The sequence below is a fragment of the Cardiocondyla obscurior genome, linkage group LG16 (assembly GCF_019399895.1).
Source record: "Cardiocondyla obscurior isolate alpha-2009 linkage group LG16, Cobs3.1, whole genome shotgun sequence".
Lineage (NCBI taxonomy): Eukaryota > Metazoa > Arthropoda > Insecta > Hymenoptera > Formicidae > Cardiocondyla > Cardiocondyla obscurior.
The window spans coordinates 3901607-3923799 of record NC_091879.1 but is presented as its reverse complement, the minus strand read 5'-3'; the positions used below and the strand labels follow the sequence as shown (position 1 = coordinate 3923799).

Genomic DNA, 22193 nt, shown 5'->3' with positions numbered 1-22193 from the left:
TAATATGATTAATAAAAAAAAGGTACAATTTTTTTTTTAACTTTCTAAAAAAGAAAAGATTTATATTTACCTATAAGTTGCTCCGCCGATGCAGGATGCCTCCTGGGCCTGCTCATCCTCTCAGATGGGACGTGTCGAGTCATCCCTCCGCGCACAAGTAACTCGCGAACGCGTCCGGGTGAAGTTACAATCGCGAAAATTACTTAACAAATTTTTCGACACTCCCGCATTAAAAAGAATCGTAAAACAAAACGCCCGGTAACTATCGGCAGCCCCGAACGACCGACGAACCGGCTGCAGTTCGTACTTGTTTAATTTCGGCGTACGATACTTTTCTCCTTCGGATTTTTATCTAAGCAGAATTTCTTGTTTCGCTCAGATAAAAATCCAAAGAAGTGTTGAGCTGTAATGATATCAACGTAAATTCCATACAAATGTATGCAATTTACGTTGACATGTGAAATTGATATTAAAACAAAATATATAGTTAATCAAATATTTTTTTTAATTTGCCTATATCGTTTTAAAAGTTTTAATTTAGGGTACCGACGCGATGTATTAATTTTTTATTTTATTAATTATTTATTTTATATTGTGTACTAACATAATTGTGCCGCGGGTAATATAGAATTGTTTTCCCACCCGAAATGAATATGACTAAAATTTACAAAAAGGAAACATGCGACTCACAGATTGCAGGCGGCGGAGTGTTGCTAAGATGATCTGTAACAAAAAATGAAAAAAATTAACTTGTAGAGATCTCAATTTATTACTTAAAAAAAAAAAATTACACGCGCCTCTAATTTTTTCAATTTAATAACAAAATTAAATTTATAAATCGGCAAAGATAAAAGAAAATTGATCCTTACCACTGGGTTGCTCCGCCGATGCTCGATGCCTTTCCTAGGCCTCCTCCTCCTCTCAGTACTGGGCAGTCTTAACGGGGATGTCAGATTAATGCTCCTTTGATGAAAGGCCCCCTCGGAATTGTTATCTGAAACAAAAAAAATTTTATTTGGTTAGTAAAAATGGAAAAAATTAATAGTGCAGTGTTACAAATAATTATAACTATTCCCTGCGAAGTATTCGGTTCACAAATACCCTAAACGCGCACGTTATCGATTGCGGTCTGTTTGCATCAGCTAATATGTTTACTTACACGCAGCAGCCGACCGGCCGGCACATATCCACGTTTCACGTGATAACCGCGCAAGATGTGTACGCCGCGCGCTCGACCGACCTCTACTTTCGGTCATGCAGCTATAAAAATATGTTAACAGAGATTCCCAGGCCTCACATTCCTACGCTACGAATATATATCTCCCGAATCTATCGCGGACTGGTCAATCAAAACCCTCTTCCCTCGAGCCCGACTCTACTTATCGACGCTTCGTTTACGGCAACGAGACGTGAATTTAATGTACGCGTATGCACGTGGTTTTCACTTACTTTATATCGAAAATATATAGCCACCGGTATGCACAGTTAATGCGGGAAGGTAGCCCACGCCTGATTTTGTGCCCCTGGCCCGTCGAATGTGCGTAGATTTTTAATACGTACGGAGCACGTGCTCCGTACGTACGCCTCGTTCGACCGCTGAAGAAGGACAGAGCGAGAGTGGGAGTAGTGGGGGAACGTAGCTCGCGCGCGGCACGTACGCCGCTCACTCCACCCTTCCCACCCCCCTGGCTACTTGCCCGTCTCTCTCTCTCTCTCTTTCTCACTTCTACACAATTTAAAGCTTTATAAAATAATTTTATACGCTGAATATTAATTGCGAATTGACGCGATACCGTATTACAAAACCTTCTTAACAACTGACGATTACTCTCGTCCTTTTCTTTAATTACTAGTCTACTTTTTTAAATAAGAAAATTACTTCGCGTTACGCATAAAAGAAGGGAATTGAAAGCGAGAAAAGAAGGGGAATAACTCAACATTCCTTTATCCATCTTATTAAAAAAGTTTTCAGCGCCTTCGTGCGAGGAACTGCTTCGGAGACATAAAAGTATATACCCGCGACGGGGGTTAAATCGTAGGGTGGCTATCACCGCTTCGGGCCTCTGCCCTTTTTGAAAAGTCTGCGGCTCGTGTGGCACTCAGCTCTTTTTCTAGCGCCCCTTCCTTCCGCGCTTTTACCTTTCGCGGCAATTGCTCGACCCCGACTATCTTTCCCCGGCCATTATCGTCTGGCCGCGGTTATTGGCTGCTATATTCGCGGAGGCGACATAAATTATTGCTACATTCCGGTACGTGAGCACGACTAGCTTCTCCACTTTTACGACGATTGCGAGCGGCTTCGACCGGCTGCCCGCTCGTGTAAAACAATATCGGGGGAAAGGTCAACCCCCGAGTCATCTAGGTCAATCCTCGGCTAAGAAGATTTTAAATGTTAACCTTTTTTAAACCGAGAATTTCCTTTTCGCGCAATACCGATCGAAATCTATATTTTTAACAGCTATAGCCCCTTTTCCCCTATGGCCTTTCCCGTAGCTTTAATGCTTATAAGATATTTGTACGGCGAGTCTGTTAGGCTGGACTAAGTTAAGTGGAGTACTCTACGTATGACCCAGCTACCGCTGACTGTCGCGAGTCGCGGCTAACTGCTCGCGACTAACGTTCCAGGCCTTGAATGTTAAAGGCAAAGAGATAAATGAAGATCTACCATCGCTAGTTTCCATGCTAAGAAAGATTAATCTGGAATTCATCAAATTATAATCCTCCATTAAAACTTAGCGCGGTAACATTGAGACACACCGCGTATATATTACCAAGTCACAGTTAGATTGGATAACTGCTTCGGAAGTTCTTCTAAACACAGTCGGAGCGCTTTCCGTTATCCGAGTTTCCGAGCTATTGCATTATTTTGTCATTTTCATGGAAAGTAATTATCCTATAGATCTCCAGCTTGTTTTCCGATGAAATTTCACCGTGCGCCGGAAGAAAAGAGGGACTTCCTCGCGAACAGTCGTCGCGATTACAAATAAATTTTTGTCCTTCCGCGACAATTTCCCGTTTCAGCAAATAGCCGCCTGCAGCGAAAGCGCGTTTCATCGTTTATCGTTCAACGCCGCGCGTCCAGTCCATCGTCCACGCGTTGTTCCGTAATAAAAATACTCGAAAATGGAGAACTACTTAAATTAAATCCAGCCTGCGCGCGCGCGTGTGTACATTGCAATACAATTTACACGGTCCCGCGCGACCGACGTAACCATATAAGAAGGAATAAAAGACTTGGGAAGCAATTTCGAACAAATTAAACGGACTGTCCCTTTGTGAAGCTCCTCCTCCGGTTTCTGCAGAAAAATAGAAAATATAATCAAACTGTTTCCCAACGTGCGGGAATTCGGACGCGAGGGACGTACGTAATCACCGAAACTTTTATGAATTTATCCTTTTTCTCAAATGCTTATTTGTCCGGGTGAAAAGCGGATATTACTGTTGTGAAAGCTGCGATTTTGCAGTATACAAAAAAAAAATATATATATATATATAAATAAAAAAAAAAGGAATTGCGATATTGTTCAAATTGAACGTAGCATTGCTGGCTTCCGGCGGTGTTATCGATATGCTGGATAAAAATCCGCACAATGTTTGAAACCATGTAAGTTATCGATCGTTGTATGCACCGACTTGTACAGAGGAGCGCGTACGGTCCTTTGTAAACGCAGTCGCGGATTTAATTATTTTTTATTTGCTCGTGACCCGTTGCTTTCGCCCGAGATATTTTATTTACGCGTTTTACGGCGTGGCAGTTGAAAGATTAGTAACAAATAGATTCGAAAAATTTAATCGCTCGAGTGTCGGCAGGCTCAAACGTGATTACAATGAAAATCGCATTAAACACAGAAGATCGCTCTCCATTAAATTCGTATTATATTGCGTGCACTACTTTTTCCCCTTTTTTTTTTTTTTTTTTTTTCTCGCAGGAGAAAGATTTGTCGCGCAGAGAAAACGTTATCTGCAATCGCTTTGTCGCGACACGTCCATGACATATTTGTGTTTTCAGCATTGAAAAAAAAATAAATAAAACAAACGTGCCGAACAGCTCGAGTGTCGCGGGACTTAAGCTCCGCGAAAGATTCCGGTGTCGCTAAAGCCTCTTTGAAATTAATTGAAAAAACATGTCCCCTTTAATTGATCCTCGCGAAACGTTACGTTCGGTTCAGCGGAAAGCGATGAAAGCCCGATTTGTTCCTTTGTAACTCTTCGCCCTCTGGGCTGTAATCGAGCGGCGGGTCTCTCGAAAAGTAATAAAAAAAAAAAAAGAGGGAGGGGAAGAAGAAAAAAAAAATTTTTTCTCTCCCGCCTGCCACCCGCGGAATTAACGACCGTCGAGATACGGCTTGGCGTGCAACGGAGATCATTCGGGAAAACTTTCCGGGGAAGATTGCCGCTCCGCCGAGGACGCTCAGATCCCTTGGTATCGATATCGTCGGTGAAAAGGGGGCGGAAATGTCACGGCGACGTGCACGGTTCCTTCAACACTGGCCCGACAGACAATGCTGAGCTCAGCGGTTCTGTCGCGAGCGCGATCGATATGTCGCGAACTGTGTAGACGCGATGCCTCGCGGCAAACGTGATCTCTCCCATCGCCCGTGCCGATGCATGGGCGATGCGATAGCGGCGATACCGCTATTGTGATACCGCCGGGCGTGTAACGATATTGATACTCGCGTCGCAGGAAGCGAGAGGCCACCACCCCACCCGACGCCCTACGTCTCGTTACGAATCTTTCACAAAGCGCCTCTGTTTCTTGACACGGGGAATTACGCCGTGTTAAGTTCCCTTTGTTACGCTGAATATCTACTTACAGAGCGAATCTACTTACGCGGTATTTCTCTCCCGGGTGTAAAGACAGGTACGGTCTCCTGAGAACGTAAGCCTCTTACCGCGAGTGGAACGCGTCTTTTTTGTCGGCCGCGCTAGGTCGGCCCGCTTCCTATCGTCTCATTTATTTCTTTCTGTCGTATCGGGAAACCGGCGTTATCTTTTAATCCGCATTCTCTCCGGCCGCGCTCGCGTAATTGAACGAGATCGTCTGAAATCTCTTTACGCCCCGCGGAAATCTGCGTGTAAAACGAATAAGCTGCAATCATACGCCGCGTTTAGCGTTAGGCGCGCCGCGGTTGGCTTCTGTAATCTGTATTTGCGCGGGGAAAGGTTTTTTCTTTTTATTTATTTTTTTAAATATTTTTTTTATTTTTTTTTTCCCTATCGTCGAAAGCTCGGCGAGTTTATTTTAAATATAGAAATTTTGCACATGCTCGCGTTGATTAGCGAGGTGGAAAGAAGACGTATTTAATCGTGATAAATGTGTTAAAAGGGTACGTTTAAGCGAGCGAGCGCACACTTGAGCGCGCAAGCATCGCGAATAATTCATACGCGTTTTCTCGCCCGACGTTTTACCCCGCTTTTCCGCTAAAACCTTTATATCGAAATTGCCCTTAAAAATTGTATTACAGCTATAAACGGTACTTCTCTTCTTGGTGTCCTCTCTCTCTCTCTCTCTTCTCGGTTTGCGCCGTCCATGGAAATCCCCCGCGGGCGCGTGGAGAAATTCCCGGCAGGTTTCAGACAACCACCTAAGGGATCGTGTATCCATCTCGCGCACACGTGCACGGGAGAAACTGCATGCATCCCCAGCTACGTTTCTTACCGAGTTTTGGGGTCTCGTGACGCGGATAAAAGCTCGCGAAAGACGCTCGATAACGTAACAAACAATGGGTCGACGCGCTCGGACGAGCAGCGTGTTCGACGATGAGAAACGAGAACCTCGGGGACTCTTAAAGAGACTCTCGCCACGGCCTTTTTACGACCTATAAAGGGATCCATCCCCCCCGTTTAATCGCTACCGATTACAGCCGATCCGCGAAGCCGCTCTCGAATGACATCGCTGTCGAACATCTTGAAGCGAAGCCCCGCGCGCTTCAACGAGCTGCAGCGGACGGGAAAAGTCTCCGCAAAACAAATAATATCTGTCGCGATATATATTTTCGCGTATGAGCATGCGACAGGTCATTTAATGTATTATGATTCACATCCCGTTGTAAATGTTCTTTTAAATATCTATAATATGTGTAATATTTTGAAATATATATCAGCAATTTCAGTAAAATTGCAGTAAATACGTAATAATTTATTAGCATCGTGTTTTTACATTAAAATAGAGGCCAGCTATTAATTATGATATTAATGACGATACATATGCCACGCGTTATTGATGAAATTCGGAGATAAATGTCGCACCATTACCCGCGATACAACATAAAAAAGAAAAAAACTTTGGTGAAACGGGGCGTGCTCTTTTTATTTTTTTTTTTATTTTTTATTTCTTTCCTTTCATTGGAAAAGTTTTTAAGCGCGATTTGAATGTGCCTGAGTGACACATTTCTCAAGTTTCAATATGAGAAATATCAGCGCCGTTCTTCTTTACGTCGATAATGTGCGAATTATTCGTGCTATGGATAAGACGGATCGAACGGATCGAACGACAGATACGTCCACGCTATAGCCTTGTCTAAAGATTATAAGATGCTTAAAGTCCTCGTGGCCCGATTACTTCGAGCGATTTAAGAATTATTTCTCAACGAAGCTGCAATCTTACCTGGCGCGACAGATTCGATTACCGATTTTTCTGTATCGCCCGCAAGTGCTGATTTCGAAATTTACGGGACATTAGGTATCTAAAAGTCCGAGAGCTCGGCTGTAAAAGTATAAATCGGAAAAATTCAGGATTCCGCGGATTCGAGCAACGCGGAGGAATGCCGCGGTGACGTCAAATCCAAAAGATCCGAGTTCGTAAATATGTTAAGTATCAAATATCTCGGCATGCAACAAATTCAGGCTTCGCGTACGCGGATCGCGGATAGTTCGAGATATGGAATTTCAGAAAAGAAAGTAAAAAGCGTATCGGTAACGCGCCCGAGAAACCAATAATGTACTCCACCATCAATCAGCGATTTTTTTGCAGCAACGGGATATTGAAAGGAAAATGTTACGAAATATAACGTATGTTTCTCGCATACCGCGCGCACTTTATAAAACGCTCGAGAAATGTGGTGAGGAATTGCTAACATCGTAAAGAGACATGGAGGAAATAAAGTAAGTGATTCGATCCAGAGTAACGTACACTGTAAAAGAATTTTATTTATTTAATTCTGCTTTTCCCGTGGATGCTCCTTTAAAATGCTTCCCCTCTGCTTTTTCCATCTTTGCCCGCCCGCCTTTACCGACTTTAATGGCACTGGAGCTGACCTGAAATCAAATTGAATATTTTTCTACGTCAGTAAATCTTTTGGTGTTTTTGCTCACCGTCCTTCGCGACCACGTTCGATCTCTTTTGAATCCTTTCAATGATCAGAAAGAAAGAATTCGGATCTTTAATGGCGCACGCGCGCGCTTCCCCGCAAAAATATACTGATTAAATTCGGCAGATTTTATTTTTTTCCCTAACTTTGTACCAACGCCGATGCAAAAACGAAAGCGAGACAACATTCATCTAAATTCGTGTGTTGCAGTTACGTTTGTAATTCTACGAAACTGCAAACAGAATAGCCCCTCGGTACATTTCTTTATTCTTAAAAAAAAGAAAGAAAAAAATAAAGCAAAAAGAAAAAAAAATACTTTAACGAAAAAACTCCTTAATAAGTTTACAAAATAAGTTTCGCTGAACAATTTAAAGACAGGTATTTCTAATTGCTATTGAGATAGCTCGGGGATTAAAAATGCAGGGATATTTAAGAATCTAGGTACTTGCCGGTGTCGTAACGGAGATTAATAGACATTTCCTAAACAGGTTTCGACAAGATCGGAATTAAAAGAGGAATTACCGTCGAATAAATCGTGCTGGGATTTTGATCCTGCTGGTAGGAACGAGAACGGGGAAAAGAAATGGGAAGCAAAGGACGGAAAAGAATAAAATAAAAAAAATAAAAGAAAAAATAAAATAAAATAAAAAAGTAAAATAAAAAAAAACTGAGAGAACACGCGTTACGGCGGCTGGCGTCGTATCAGGACGCTTCCTCGATTTTTCGTCGGGAATAAAAACGCGTCCCGATTAAGAGCGTCTTAATTAAGGGCGTTTCTCTCCACAGTTAGGTTGGGTTATCTTCATACGCGATAATTTCACTCGGCGACGGTCCCTTTATCGGTTCATCGCTGGCACAAGCATATATCGCGCGCCGTTTTCATTTTTACGTTCTCGCAAGTGTCATAATTTTTGTCTACTGTCACATTTTTACAATATTTTAACCGTTGACGCACGCGCCGGGGGTCATATATCTTTATCCCGTTTCGGGTGTAGCGCACGCGAGTCGCGAAATGCGGGTGTCCTTTCTCTAAATACGTACAGTCGGGTTAGATAAAACGTGAACGAGCTGCGTTAAATAAAATGAATATGTGAGAGAAGCTATGCGGGAAATGTATTCTTGCCTCCCGTTTTTAGATGACTATATTAACTCTCTTCCCCTTTCACCTTATTTTCTTCCATATTTATGGTGCGCTATCGTGTCTACGATAAAATACGAGATACTTGAGAGTGAAATTTTCTCACGGACACACATACGCTTTTATAAACGTTGAGACGCAAGGAATTAAGCTGACGCGGTCGCGTTTATCATTATCGGTCATTACGGTTGACTTAATTACAACCGGCGGTTCGTACCGGCGACGGTGGTCCCGGGTAAAGTGGTGAAAAATGGCAAGGAGGAGGCTTAGGCTCGCTTCGACAGTGCTCCGATTAATTTAATCGGAAGCTAAATTCAACGGAAGATCCAATAAGAAAGCTTGTTGTTCGAAACCCTTTTTCTATTGGACACCAGATTTCCGATTAAATTAATCGGAGGTTGGGGTCGAAGTGGTCCTTAACTACGTAGATTGAAAACGGCCACGAAAAACGTTCCACGTGCGGGAAGGGTTCGTCGAGTGGAAGAGCTCGCGCTTTTCGTGGGCAGCTTTTATCTGCTATCTGCCGCCGTCACCCAGTTAAATCTCTCACCCTTGTTACTTCGTGGCGTGTATACCATGTTACGCGAACGGCATCGATTATCCCGCGGAACGCGCAGCGCGAGGAAAATTGGGCGAGTAACGTTTCTCACGTTCGGGGGGGAGAAAGGGGGGGAATCATGACCGATAAAGCTCGGCAATTTCTTCATGTAGGAAGGAAAACGACGCTGTGACTAGGACCGGTGGCGAGAGACGAGGAGCGGGTCGACGGAAAAACAGATACGACGAAGCTCGTTTCCTTTATCTACCACGGAGAACTCGGAGGCGATTCCTCGTGGCACCTTCTCTCGTATATTTATACGAATCCTTAATACTCCCTCTCTCTCTCTCCGTCTGCAGTGTGCACGTCGCACATACTGAGATACACGTGCGAGGCTCTTATTGTTAGATCCTTGAATTACCGGGACCTTACACGGAACCTTACACAGTGGATTTCCAGAGAGCTGGCCGTCCGGATCGTCGAGTTTCTGGAGATTAACTTCCGGAAACGTTGCGCCGGCGAACGGACGTGAGAGCAAAAATAAAGGAAAAACACTTTTGAGAAAATTAATTCAGATACCGCGCGAAGAGAAGCCAAGCCCGCTTTGAAGATCGTCTGCGCGAAGTAAAAAGCTTATGAAAAATCGCACTTTTGCGTGAGAGCGGGCGGTACAAAGGAAGCGTGCATACATTTACATCGCCCAATGCCGAGGCGTATTTTTTACGTTATCAAATCAGACGGATGATAAATGATAATTGTTATCGAATTGCCGTCAAAATAAATTATTACTGACATAATTAGAGAAATGTCTAATTAAAATACAATTCCGGTCCGAGTGCGGCGGTTAAGCTTTGATTAAACATAATAATTAATTTTTGACGGTGATACAATATTGATTAATTCGACGGGGGTAATTAGCATTAACACATAAGAATTTATAATTGCTTAGCTTTGTGTTAAAAATTAAATCAGCCGTTACCGCGCGCAACTAATTAAGTCGTCATTAAAACGGCGAGATGTCCTTTAATTAAATTTCGGGGGAGAATAGACTCCGACCTATTTAATGATTTCTCCCTGTCGTTCTATTCCAGGATTCCACACTTACACCCTGAACGAAAGCGCTCACACGGAAAGGGAGGAGGACGAAATCTTGACAGTGAAATACGAGGATGGCAAATGGTCGAAACCGTATTACGACTGCGGGGGTGGCAATATCTGGATGCTGACCTACACCGTACCCTTCTTCGGGTACGTCAACGATACCTACTTCTTCAAGTGAGTGCTGATTCTTTTCGTAACGCCAAGCGCGCGTTTAGCTTACTCCGCCGGTTGACAAATCGCGGTCGCGCGGCAAGGCTTTTTTTTCTCTGTAATTCACTTACGTTATTACGACGCACGTTTGTATTCCGCCATTCATTCGCGACCCCCGTATAATAAACGGCTTGCAAATTTTAATTACGCACCGACGTTGATATCGAATTTGTTTGCGCGGCGAAATGTAATGAAAAACTTCAATGCTCAATCTGTCGCTGAAAACGCCCGAACATAAATATAAATGAAACTCGTAATTTACGTAATATAAACATCAGATTGAATATAATGAATAATTTCGAACTCTCATTATTGGGAGAAGGTGGAATACGGTCGGTTCTATTATCGAAATATTACGGGGGAGGGATCTCATCAATCTTTAACTACGTCGTATCAAAGGATCGGGCACAAACGAGAATCTGAGAGAACGCCGCGTAATGTAAGTGGCACTTACATTACGAGCGTACGTACATACACACTTTACTATTCGTAAATTAAGGAGCTTGCGCCACTCGGGCAGATTCTACCCCGTCATCTTCGTTCCTCGATCGTACTTAAATCCGAAGGGTCTTTGAATCGGGTAGCCTCGAAAAATGTTACGGGAATCCCAGAATAGAAATCTTGGAAGAATTTCAAGAATCCGTAAACTCAAGTGTCAAAGGTTTCGCGAAGTCGGGGGGAATCCTGAACGTGATAACGTACAATATTTTTACTAAATCGTCACAACGTGAGGAAGTGCAGCGTTAAACTTTTTTTTTCTCTCTTTTTCTTTCTGTTTTTTTTTTCTTTCTCTCTTTCTCTCTTTATTTCCTTCGCCTGTCGCTGGTGAACTTGCGATGAAAGAACCCGGCAAATTAGAGAATTTATTTAATAGTAAAATACTTTTCCTTCGGAATAATTTCTGGAATTACAGCATAAAGAGGAAGAAGTAATTAACTGTAACAACAGTAATTAACATTTTCCTTTATTAATTCGATTACGCGGAAATTCAGTTTTCATAAAAATTTTCTTTCTCTCACGGTGATTAATTTCGACTTGGTTATAATAGTATCGCAATTTCTTTCGGCCGTCTCTATCGCCGGCATTCGGAAAAGCCGGTTTTACGGGGCCGATGTGTCAATTTCATCTTAATTACGGCGTAAATTTGATCAGCAGATTGGTACCATTTGCGGAATAAAACCGCCGCGATATAAGAGGAGGAGAGCAATATGGAGGATCATGTAATATTCACGTTGAATTTTTTTAATGACGCTCTCAATTTAAGGATCGGATAATATTCAGTTACGCTCGCCGACGTTCCGCTTTCCCGCTTTCTCGCAAAAATTATAAAGATATCATTTTCCCGCGAGCGCGCTTCACAATAGCAATGTCTTTTTCGTTAATGAATCGAAAAGGGAGGAAGAGAAAAATAGGATAAACGAAGAAAATCTGGCGATATCCGATATTTTAAACGTAATAAGTCCTCCAGGGAAACTACGCGGTATATATACATATATATATGTTATCTCAAACCAACTACAGAGATATTGAGCAACTTGACAACTTCGATTACAGTTTAAGCGAACTTAAAGTCAACGTTCTCTCGAAAAATCAATTATATTCTATTTAGAAGTTATTTACAAAAATAACAAAACTTTAACGCCCTCCCTTCTTCTCTCTCTTTCTCTTTTGTTCCTTCGGTTTTTCTTGATAAACGCTTCTTTTTAATCGACTTTGAGGTAGATCTTATCGTGAATGAGTAATGGGAATTAATTTAACCGAGTCACTATTTTAAACGTAAATTTCGCGCCGCCTTTTTCACGGTTATAGATAAAAACCAGCATGGCGCATTTCTTACGACGAGGAATTACATATTTATCAAAGAAAGAACGGGGAAGAAATTTTTCATAATACGGGGAAACTGTTATAGCAGAAAACAGGAATAAAGTTTTATCGAAAGACGACTTTGCATACGCTGTTTATCCAATATTTATATTTTATTCATATTTTATTTACTAGGGAGGAGCCCTAGAAGCGTACCGTGTGCCAAATCAGTTTATTGTTACGTTTATTATTTCGGTCCGTGTATCGCGACGCATTATATTTATGGCTGATAAAGAAGTAGAGAAGCTTACGTCTTTTCTTCTATAAAAGTGCACTTTCAAAAGAAAAGCGCCTTATGGGTTCTTTATCTTTCTCCTTTTTTCTGTTTCCCCGCCGGTCTGGTTATCGCAAAAGTTCTTGATTTTTAAACGTAAGATGTTATTACAATAATATTAGCAAGAAATTTATAGTTTGCGACCAATCGTACTTTAATTGCTCGTAACTCAACCGCGGTAAGGAGTGATTGCGGCGTGACGTAATCAAAATCGTGAAGCTCCATCGCGTTAGGCGTATAAATTTCAAGAGGTTTACGATTATTAATTAAAATTAAATTACAATAATTTAGAAGTTTATTCAATTGGCATAGCGAGCGTAATGCCGGGATATGTATTTAAATACCGCGGCTGCTGGGCAAACCCAGATATCACTGGCACCGCGCCGCCAGCAAGGAGAAGAGTCGTGTTATTTCGTAGTCGCGAAACACGCGGGCGAGTTTGCGATCTTGTTTCCCTTTGAGCGAATCGGTGAAACTGCACGAGTCGAGAGAAAGCACAAAAGGCGACCGCGTAGTCGCATTATGCCGAGCTAATGATAGAGCGGCCCCATCACACCCTCGCACGCCCCCGCTGCACGTACAAGGGGGGGGGGGACGGGGGGCAACAAGTGAGTGGGGTGGAACGGGTCCGGCGGAAAGTTACATCGAAGTTGCCAACTCGCTCGGACGCAACCTTGTCGATATTAGCGGCAAAGTTACCCGCCAACAAACTGTCGTAACTAGGAGTTTTCCGAAGATCTACCGTCCGGCTAACCTCGCGGCGTAGAATCGCCCCCATTCCTCCATGCGTTCATTTGAAATCGTTAAACTCCGTCAAACTGTTAAGAAACTTCCCGCACGTGAATACGAAAACAGTTGAAACGTCCAATAGAATAAAAAGCAAATAAAACAATTCCACGTAGCGTTACGTTCCCCTGAGGGTCCCTTTGCCCTTTGATACGAAGAAATTGCCACGTTTTGGAATAAAAATGAGAGGTTCTCGCCGAGTAATTATAACGCTCTTTAATTTGCGTCGAAGATAATAGACTGGTAACCGCTATTATTTTCATACCGTGGAAATAATTTCTTTTGAGCAACTGTCCCGGTCGGTTTCCCTACGGGTTGTATTTAAATAAACAAAGATAATATATCAGCGAGTTATGCATCTCGCCGGCGCGCTATCTTTTATAGAAACAGCTTGCAAGAAAAAGATATCAAGGAAACTGCTAAGAGTTTATCAGTCTCAAAAGAAGAAACTTCAGTTTTCTCAATCCCTTTCATTATTTAGACTAAAACTTGCGTTATAAAATATCCCGAAGTTATTAGATTTAACTTTTCAAAAATGTTATCCTGCATGAAATGTCGGGGCAATAAGCACGTTTGGTGTACACAGGAACTTTTTCTTGTTAAGAACCGATACTATTTTCTTTGTCGAAGATATATCGGAGGAAAAATAATTTTAAATTCTGTTTCGATAAGTTTTTCTATCGTACTTGAATTACATCGCTCGGGCTTAATAAAATATTTACGGAGAACTACAAAAATATATACGATGCCTAATTAAACGCCAATGGAAAAATTGTGATGGGATTCGTTTGATAAAAAAGAAAAAAAAAAGAAAAAAAAAAAAGAAAAAAGAAAATTGCTACGTTACCACACACGGCCAGATAAATTTCTCCAACTTTAAATTAACAATTACCTGATTATATCTATACTAAAGGACTTTGCGACATCTTCTCTCTTGATCCAACTTTTGACCATTCGGACAAACATACTTCTGTTCGGTAACGATACTTCTACTCGGTGCACCTATAATATGGTACTGGACAATTATTTCTTCCGTTATCGTTTCGTACGTCGATGTTTCATGCGTCGGTATTTCATATGTCGACGTTTCTTCTTGACAAGTTCGGGGTGGAATCACAATGGCCGTCAGTATCACGACTATCAATAAAATGTTCGCGTACAATTTCATTTTAAAACAATACTGCAAAATTTTTGTAAATCCCACAAAGTGATACAGTCCCGATTGAAATATTATTTAATTTTTTTAAAGTCTTTTTTTTTCTATCTCAAATTTTAATTGCCTTTCTGCCTCTTTAATTTTCTTTTATTAATTTTTCTTTTTTTACTGCTACATCCGTACAGTTCTGACGCGTAAACGAAAAGGTCTTTAGTCGAACTCTGCAGTTCGCCTCTTGCAAATCTGTTATTTATATCCCTTCGATCGACTGAACGAAATAAAACTGGTTACAAATGGGACTTTGCTACCATATTCGAGGAAGCGAAAAAACTGACTAACAAAACCGAAAAAGTCCGGTATTTATTCACAGCAATTAACCTTGATACACCATGGGATGTTCGATAAGAAGAAATAACATGGAGATGTGTGCGTGGAAACGTAGCAATTAAAATATAACAAGCAGACATTTATACGTCGATTCGCGAGATATTTACGTTTAAATAAAAATAAAGAAAAAAGTGTACAACCAGCTAATTAATCCGGCAACGTCTCGTGAATCTTAGTTAACTTGGATACTTTGATATTTTGCATTTCCAATAATTACCTTATCTCTGCGTACTAAAAGACCGGCGACAAATATTGTTTTCGTCTCTTCGCTGGCCTTGCGGGCACGAATAATACCTTGTCGGTGCATTTATAAAACTATATCCACCACCACGGTAGCGGAGGCGTGGGTACGGTGCGTAGACACTTTGACAAGCTTCAGGTCGAATCACAGCCGCCAATATTACAATTGCCAGCAGCATCTTCACGAGTAATTTCATTTTTCTGCAATATCGCAAGTTCCGGGAAATAATAAAAGGCCAGAGAAATCGAATCTCTCGAATATCCTCACGTGCACGCAAGGAGACGCGTCTTATATTTTATTTCTCACATTCTCTTCGATTCTCGTCTCTTTTGAAAGATATATAGCGTCTAATTTCTTTTTACAATTAGATATGTAGGTACAGTACTCTTTTTCTTTTTACGTGTATTAATTTTGTTTTTAATAATTTTTTTTTACTCGACTCGCGGATTTGTTTCTAGGATCCGGGCAAATTAGGTATCTATACATTTTGTTCGTCGCGGACTTCATTTTATATTCTTTCGCTCGGGCGTATTTTTTTTTTTGTCTTGCATAACTGGTTGTTAATGATATTCGCTTCTAGGAATTAAGAAGTCATGTAACGACCGCCACTCATTCACATTAAATAAAATTTACTTATACGTGGAGAGGTATTATTATAATTTCGAAGCGCGGTTGGAAAAATAAGAATGTATCTTGAAAGAAATATGACTGGATGTAAAATGTGACGGACAAGCATGCGAATAATGTTTCTATTTCTTCAGAAAAGGTGGTATAAGTCTTTTTGCCATTTATACGATATCTTATGATTCTGCGAAAACGATAACTATTTGAAGATTCAGTTATTCGATGTCGTGTATCAAACTGTTACGTGTCAGGAAATATTTGAAAAATAGGATTATTGATACATCGAGAGAGAGAGAGAGAGAGAGGGGGGGGGCGGGAGAAGTTCTTCCTGTAACGCGTACTAAATATGTCTCAAAAAGCCTGTCAATCTGGAAGAGATACCTACGCAGCAACGTCTCTCTCGCGTAGGGAATTATTGCATCTGTATGCACTCGAGACGCTGCTGCGTCTTGATAAAATGTACAGAATAAATATCTCTTTTCCGCAAAATAACTACACTCAGACATGAGGCTGATGTAAAAATGTACGCGGAGACACAACGAAATGCATCCGTATTTACACATTTCTATTTGATACTGAAACTATTCCGTTCACTTCTATTATTTTACCTATTATTCATTAAATGACTTGACGACACGTTCCCTGCTGATCTTTTCGCATGCCTTTCGGGCAAGGAAAGTCTCTGTCTGGAGCATATATAAAACTTTGAAGCCTGAATGTCTGGGTCGTATTCTGTGGGCAAACTCTAGGTACGATCACAGTGATCACCAATATCACACTCAGCAGAATGTTTAAGATAAATTTCATTTTCGAATTTCGGGAAACAATTTAAGTGTTGAAATCTGTCTAATCGTCGCCCGTTTTTCTTTTGTAATTTATCTCTCGTTTTTTTTTTTAATTCGCGTACGAGGTATTCTTAAATTTTATTTATATACTTTGCTGTCTCGAAACTGATCTTTCTCACAAATTAAACTCTTATACCGCTGACGCACGCACGAATTCTACCTACTTGTCCGTGGCAAACCCGATATTTGTATTCTTTCGATTACGTAAGCTTTTTTTTTCTTTTTATCGTGAACGAAATTTGCTGACAATAAAATTCAAGGCTTCAGGAATCAAAGTAACTATCAACTAAGGAATTCAACTGCTATGAATGTTAATTTATAAATTAAAACCTCGAACTGTCTCGCCAAAAAGAGCTGGTAATGTAAATTGAAAAATAAACGACAGCGAAAAAATATGTTAAAAAAAAAAAAAAAAAAGAAAGAAACTTTTGCATTTTAATATAAAAACGCAAGAAAAATAAAAGATACGTGATAGCCTCGATATTTGAGATAACATATGATCGCTTTGATTTTTTTTTGTATTTTATTTTTATATTTATATTATTCAGTTAATATTTTTTTCGCGTGTTAAATGGCCACGCGACATTCTCCGTAATTATCTCTCTTTTGGCCTTCTGGACAATGATACATTCTACGTGGACTATTTATAAAATGAGCGTTTCCTCTAGAAAAGTTTCTTGTAATAGGACCAGTATATATGTATATACTGGTCTTCTTCTAGTTTGTCTAATTTGCATTTCAAACCTGTTTCCTCGCAAACTTCCAAGCACAATTGCGATAGTCATCAACACCATGTTTATCAACAGAATACTTCTTGAAAATCCCATTTTAAAACCGTATTGTAAAACGCGATAAAAATAAAATTAAAAGGCCGTTTAAATATCGAAATTCAAATGCCATTCGCTTTTACTTAGCAATTGCTTCTTCCTTTCAATTACACGAAGTTAATTTTGAAATCTATTTATATATTTTACTTCTTTCAAGATTTAAATCTTTTATACGAATTTAGATCTCTGTAGGCGCATAAATAACTTTTTCCTGTTCATTTATCGCGAATCCAATAAATGTATCCCTTCGATTACGTAAGTTTTTCAGTGCAAACTAGCTGACAATGGGGTGCAGGTTTCTGGGAGCTAAGAAACTCCGGCAGTTATAACGATTTATTTAGGGCAAGTGTCGATTTAACTTTTCTTTTTTTTTTTTCTTTCTTAACGCACCAAAAATATTCGACTTATTGAAGAAACTAATATACAATTTTTATTTCATAATTTTTTAATTAAACAGTAAATACCTTTTTTATGTATTAAAAAACCCGGCGGCATATTCCATTCTTATCTTTCTTTTGGCCTTCTGAACAAGGGTTTCTAATCGGAGTGCTTATGAATGTTCTTATGTCAATAAGTCCAAAATCCACCGTTTCATTTTCGGGCTCCGGTATTTCGGTCGTGTTTTCTCGACAACCTCCAAGTGCAATCGCAATAACCGACAATATCATGCTTATAAGCAAGACTCTAGTTAGAAATTTCATTTTTATGTGGTATCGCGTAACTCGGAAAATAATGAAAAGACGTAATCGTTCAAACGTCGAACTCCCTTCGTTTCTATTGTGCAATAGCTCTTCCTTCAAACTGCAAGTATGTGAAGTGCTCTCTCGAATTTCACATATGTTTCACTATTTCGGTTTCAGTTTTTCACGCAAATTTGACTTTTATACGCTCTGACGCGTACACGATGTCTACCTATTTGTTCATCACAATTCCCGATATTTATATTCTTTCGATTACGTAAACTTTTTTATTGTGGACGAGAAACTTCCTGATAATAAAATTCAAGTTTCTCAGGAATAAAAAGAACTATCGAGTGAGGAATTTATTCGCTATAAATGTTAATTTATAAGTGTTTCCTTGATATGATAAAATATTTAAAACCTCGAATTGTCTCGCCGAAAAGAGCACGTAATGTGAATCGTAAAATAAACGACAGCGAAGAAATATATTTAAAAAAAACCTATTGCATTTTAATATAAAAACGCAGCAAAAATAGAAGATAAGCGATGGGCTCGATATTTAATGTAACACATATGATCGCTTTGACTTTGTCGTCTCTCATTTTTATATTTACTAGAATAAACTATGCGCGCGCTATTCTTTAATCTTATCTCAAACAGTTGGTGCGTTACGCATGAAATAGCTTTTTAAATGTTGCCCAATGTTTATACCTTTTTCGTGTGTTAAAAAGCTGGGCGGCATGTTCCGTTAATATCTCGCTTTTGGCCTTGCGGGCAATATTCCATTCTAAGTGGACCATCTATGATGTCAGGTAATAATTTATCTACTTCTCTAATTTGCATTTCGGTCGTGTTTTCATGGCAACTTCCAAGCACAATTGCAATAATCATCAACACCGTGTTCATCAGAACACTTATTAAATATCTCATTTTAAACCCGTATCGTCGAACGCGGTGAATAAAACTAAAGGACCAATTAAATATCAAAGTCCAAATGTCGCTCGTTTTTATCTGACAATCGCCTCTTTTTTTCAAATTCTTTTTCAACAAGGATTTTTTAAATTTCACTTATGTACTTGACTTGTTTCAAGGTTTTCACAAGTTTGACTCGTATAACGCTGACGTACACAAGAATTCTATTCAATTGCCTGTCGCTAATCCGATATTTATATTCTTTCGATTACGTAAACCTTCTTGTTGTAGTCGAGATTAATTAATAATAAAATTCTAGCATTTAGAACCGGTGACTGTCTTACTTCTTTCATATTTCTATAATTATGTTACACGATAGATATACCTTTTGTACGTTAAATGATCCGGCGACACATTCCTTGACCATCTTGTTTCTGACCATCCGGACAAGGATTTCTAACTGGGGTATTTATAAAGCTGACTGGTCTTACTTGCACTTCAGGATACAGTACTTCGGTCGTATTCTTTTTGCAAACTCCAAGTACAATTACAGTAGTCATCAGTACCATGCTTATCAGCAGGACGTTTATTAAAAATCTCATTTTAAACCCGTATCGTCGAACGCGATGAATGAAACTAAAGGGCTATTTAAATATCAACGTCTAAATGTCGCTCGTTTTTATCTGACAGTTCCCTTTTTTTTTTTTTTTAAATTCTTTGTCAACAAGGATTTCTTAAATTTCACTTATGTACTTCGTCGTTTCAAGCTTCGCACAAGTTAGACTCGTATAGCGCTGACGTACACACGTATTCTATTCATTTGTCTCTCGCTAATCCGATATTTATAGTCTTTCGATTACGTAAACCTCTTTATTGTAGTCGAGACTAATTAGTAATAAAATTCCAGTTTTTCGGAATCGCATTAATTACCGATCGGAGAATTTAGCTTTTGTAAATGTTAATTTAGTTTTTTATTCTTTATTTCTTTTTTCGGTGTGCTAAAATATTTAAAACGTAAAACTGTCTTACTAAGAAAAACCTCGCGATGTAAATTATGAATTGAACGACAAGTAATAGGTCCTGTGCCTAAGGTTTTATTTAAATATATTCATATTTAAATATAAATCTAAGAAAAAAAGTAAAGAAGATACGATAGATGCATTTGGAACTGGTAATTTTGTTTCTTTCATATTAATTAATTATATTACACGGTAGATATACCTTTTGTACGTTAAATAACCCGGCGACACGTTCCTTGACCATCTTGCCTCTGGCCACTCGGGCAAGGATTTCTAACTGGGGTATTTATAAAGCTGTTTAGTATTATTTCCGTTTCGGGAGGTAATACTTGGGTCGTATTCTCTTCGCAAACTCCAAGTATAATTACGGTCGTCATCAGTACCATGCTTATCAGCAGGACGTTTATGTAAAATCTCATTTTCAATCCGTATCACAAAACGCGGACGACAATTTAAAAAACCCGTTCAAGTATCGCACGTCTTTCGCACGTATTTCGCAACCGCTGCAAGGTGTTTTGAGATCTTACATTTATATTCTACTGTATTAAACTTCGAAATTTATTTCTCTCACAAATTCGATTTTACTGCGCTGACTCTTACATCACTGACGCATATACCAGTATACTACTTATTTGTTCATCAGAAATCCGATATTTATATTCTCTTGATTACGCAAGTCTTTTTATTGCGAACGGAACGAGCATTAATCTCTTGCAAATGATAATCAGTACCTCTTATATCCTCAATGTGCTAAGATATTTAAAACGTAATAGTGCCTCGCCAGAAAGAGTTCGTAATATAAATTTTAATTTAAATGACAAAGAGGAAACATTGCGGATGAAATCACAATAAATATGTTTTTTTTTTACCTATATATTTTTATAATTTACGTTACGTATTAAATACCTTCTTTGTTAAATAACATGTCCAATAACGCGCCGACATGTTCCGGAGCTATCTGTTCTGTAGCCTTCCGGACAAGTATTCCTTCTTCTAAATGGTGCATATATGAGAGATAAGAATGATAAATTCATTATTGAATTGTCATCACAAATTGTAGATACTATTGTCGTAGCTGTCAGTATCACACTTACGAACAGAATATTAATAAACAATCTCATTTTTAAGAACTATCAAACAGTTTGAGAAACGTAAAAGTGTGTCAGCTCGTCAACAATTCTTAGTTATATAGTCGTCGCAAATTCGATATTTATATTTTTCACGAAGATTGAGAACCGATAAACGTTTGACATAATGACGACTTAGCTCAAAAAAAAAAAAAAAGGAAAAGAAAAAAAAACTGCGATTGCTGATAAACATTTAGAGACGTATAAATGTAAGTTAATTCGATATTTCTTAATGTGTTAAAATACTTCAAAATTTTACTTTTTATTTGATAGTTTTATAATTACGTTGCACAATACCTTTCTTTTTTTTATGTTAAAAAACCGAGCGACATATTCCGGAGCCGTCTCTTCTCTGGTTTAATGGACAACGATTTCTTTTTGGCGCGTATATCATCATTTTGTTTACAACTGATAACGTAACTGTCTCTTCCTGACAAATTCCAGATGGAATTCCAATAATCATTAATACCGAAAATATTAGCAGGATGTAGATGAATAATTTCATTTTTTGACGATTACGAAAATCAAGTTTCACTTTTGAGTAGGAAACGATTACTACGTAAATAGCAAGATAATATTACTTTATATACAAAATTAGTTATCAGTGTCAATATTGAAAACTGATAACCGATGTGTAATGCGAAAAAATGTATATTTCCACGAAATTATTATATTTAAATATAAGCCTGCACCAAAGTTTTAAAAAAAATACGATAACCTCGTGTCAGCCGCAAATAACATGCTCAGCGTTAGATACGCATATCCGCCGTATTGATAAACCGTACTTTATTATGCATCGGATGTACTATAAATTACAGTAAAAGTACTTAACATTATTTCTGCCGGACGCAATTGAGTTTCGTACGTTCAGGATTCACAGTTTCTCTTTGTGACTTTATCGCGTGACGCTCTCTGTAAAATTCAATTCAAAATGTTTGATAGCCCTCCCTATATTCCTCGGACAACGGTTCTACTTTTTTTTTTTTTACTTCCTTATGTATCCGCTTTACAACTTTGTCGCCGACTATAAACTTACAAGAATTCCCTTGGTTCTTCTTGCAATGAACCTTCGCCGACTTTTCTACCTCCGGGAAATAAGCACACACATTGTCACTTTTTTTTTTTCATTGCGCGTCCACTATTTATAACCTCATG

The 22193-nt window shown here is 39.2% G+C and overlaps 1 protein-coding gene and 1 long non-coding RNA gene across 2 annotated transcripts in view; one reads left to right on the top strand and one right to left on the bottom strand.

The window, feature by feature from the left end:
- The window catches only part of LOC139108819 (uncharacterized), a 66716-nt gene that overhangs the window by 1105 nt on the left and 43418 nt on the right, over nt 1-22193 (bottom strand). The window contains exons 5-6 of the long non-coding RNA XR_011546727.1: nt 870-994; nt 71-723 (exon numbers count right to left, since the gene is read on the bottom strand). This is a non-coding gene — a long non-coding RNA (uncharacterized lncRNA). The remainder of the gene's footprint in view (nt 1-70; nt 724-869; nt 995-22193) is intronic.
- LOC139109070 (probable G-protein coupled receptor CG31760) overlaps nt 10050-22193 on the top strand; it is a 53418-nt gene continuing 41274 nt past the window's right edge. Inside the window, exon 1 of the mRNA XM_070667887.1 lies at nt 10050-10261. Coding sequence (XP_070523988.1) covers nt 10050-10261 — 212 coding nt within the window. The remainder of the gene's footprint in view (nt 10262-22193) is intronic.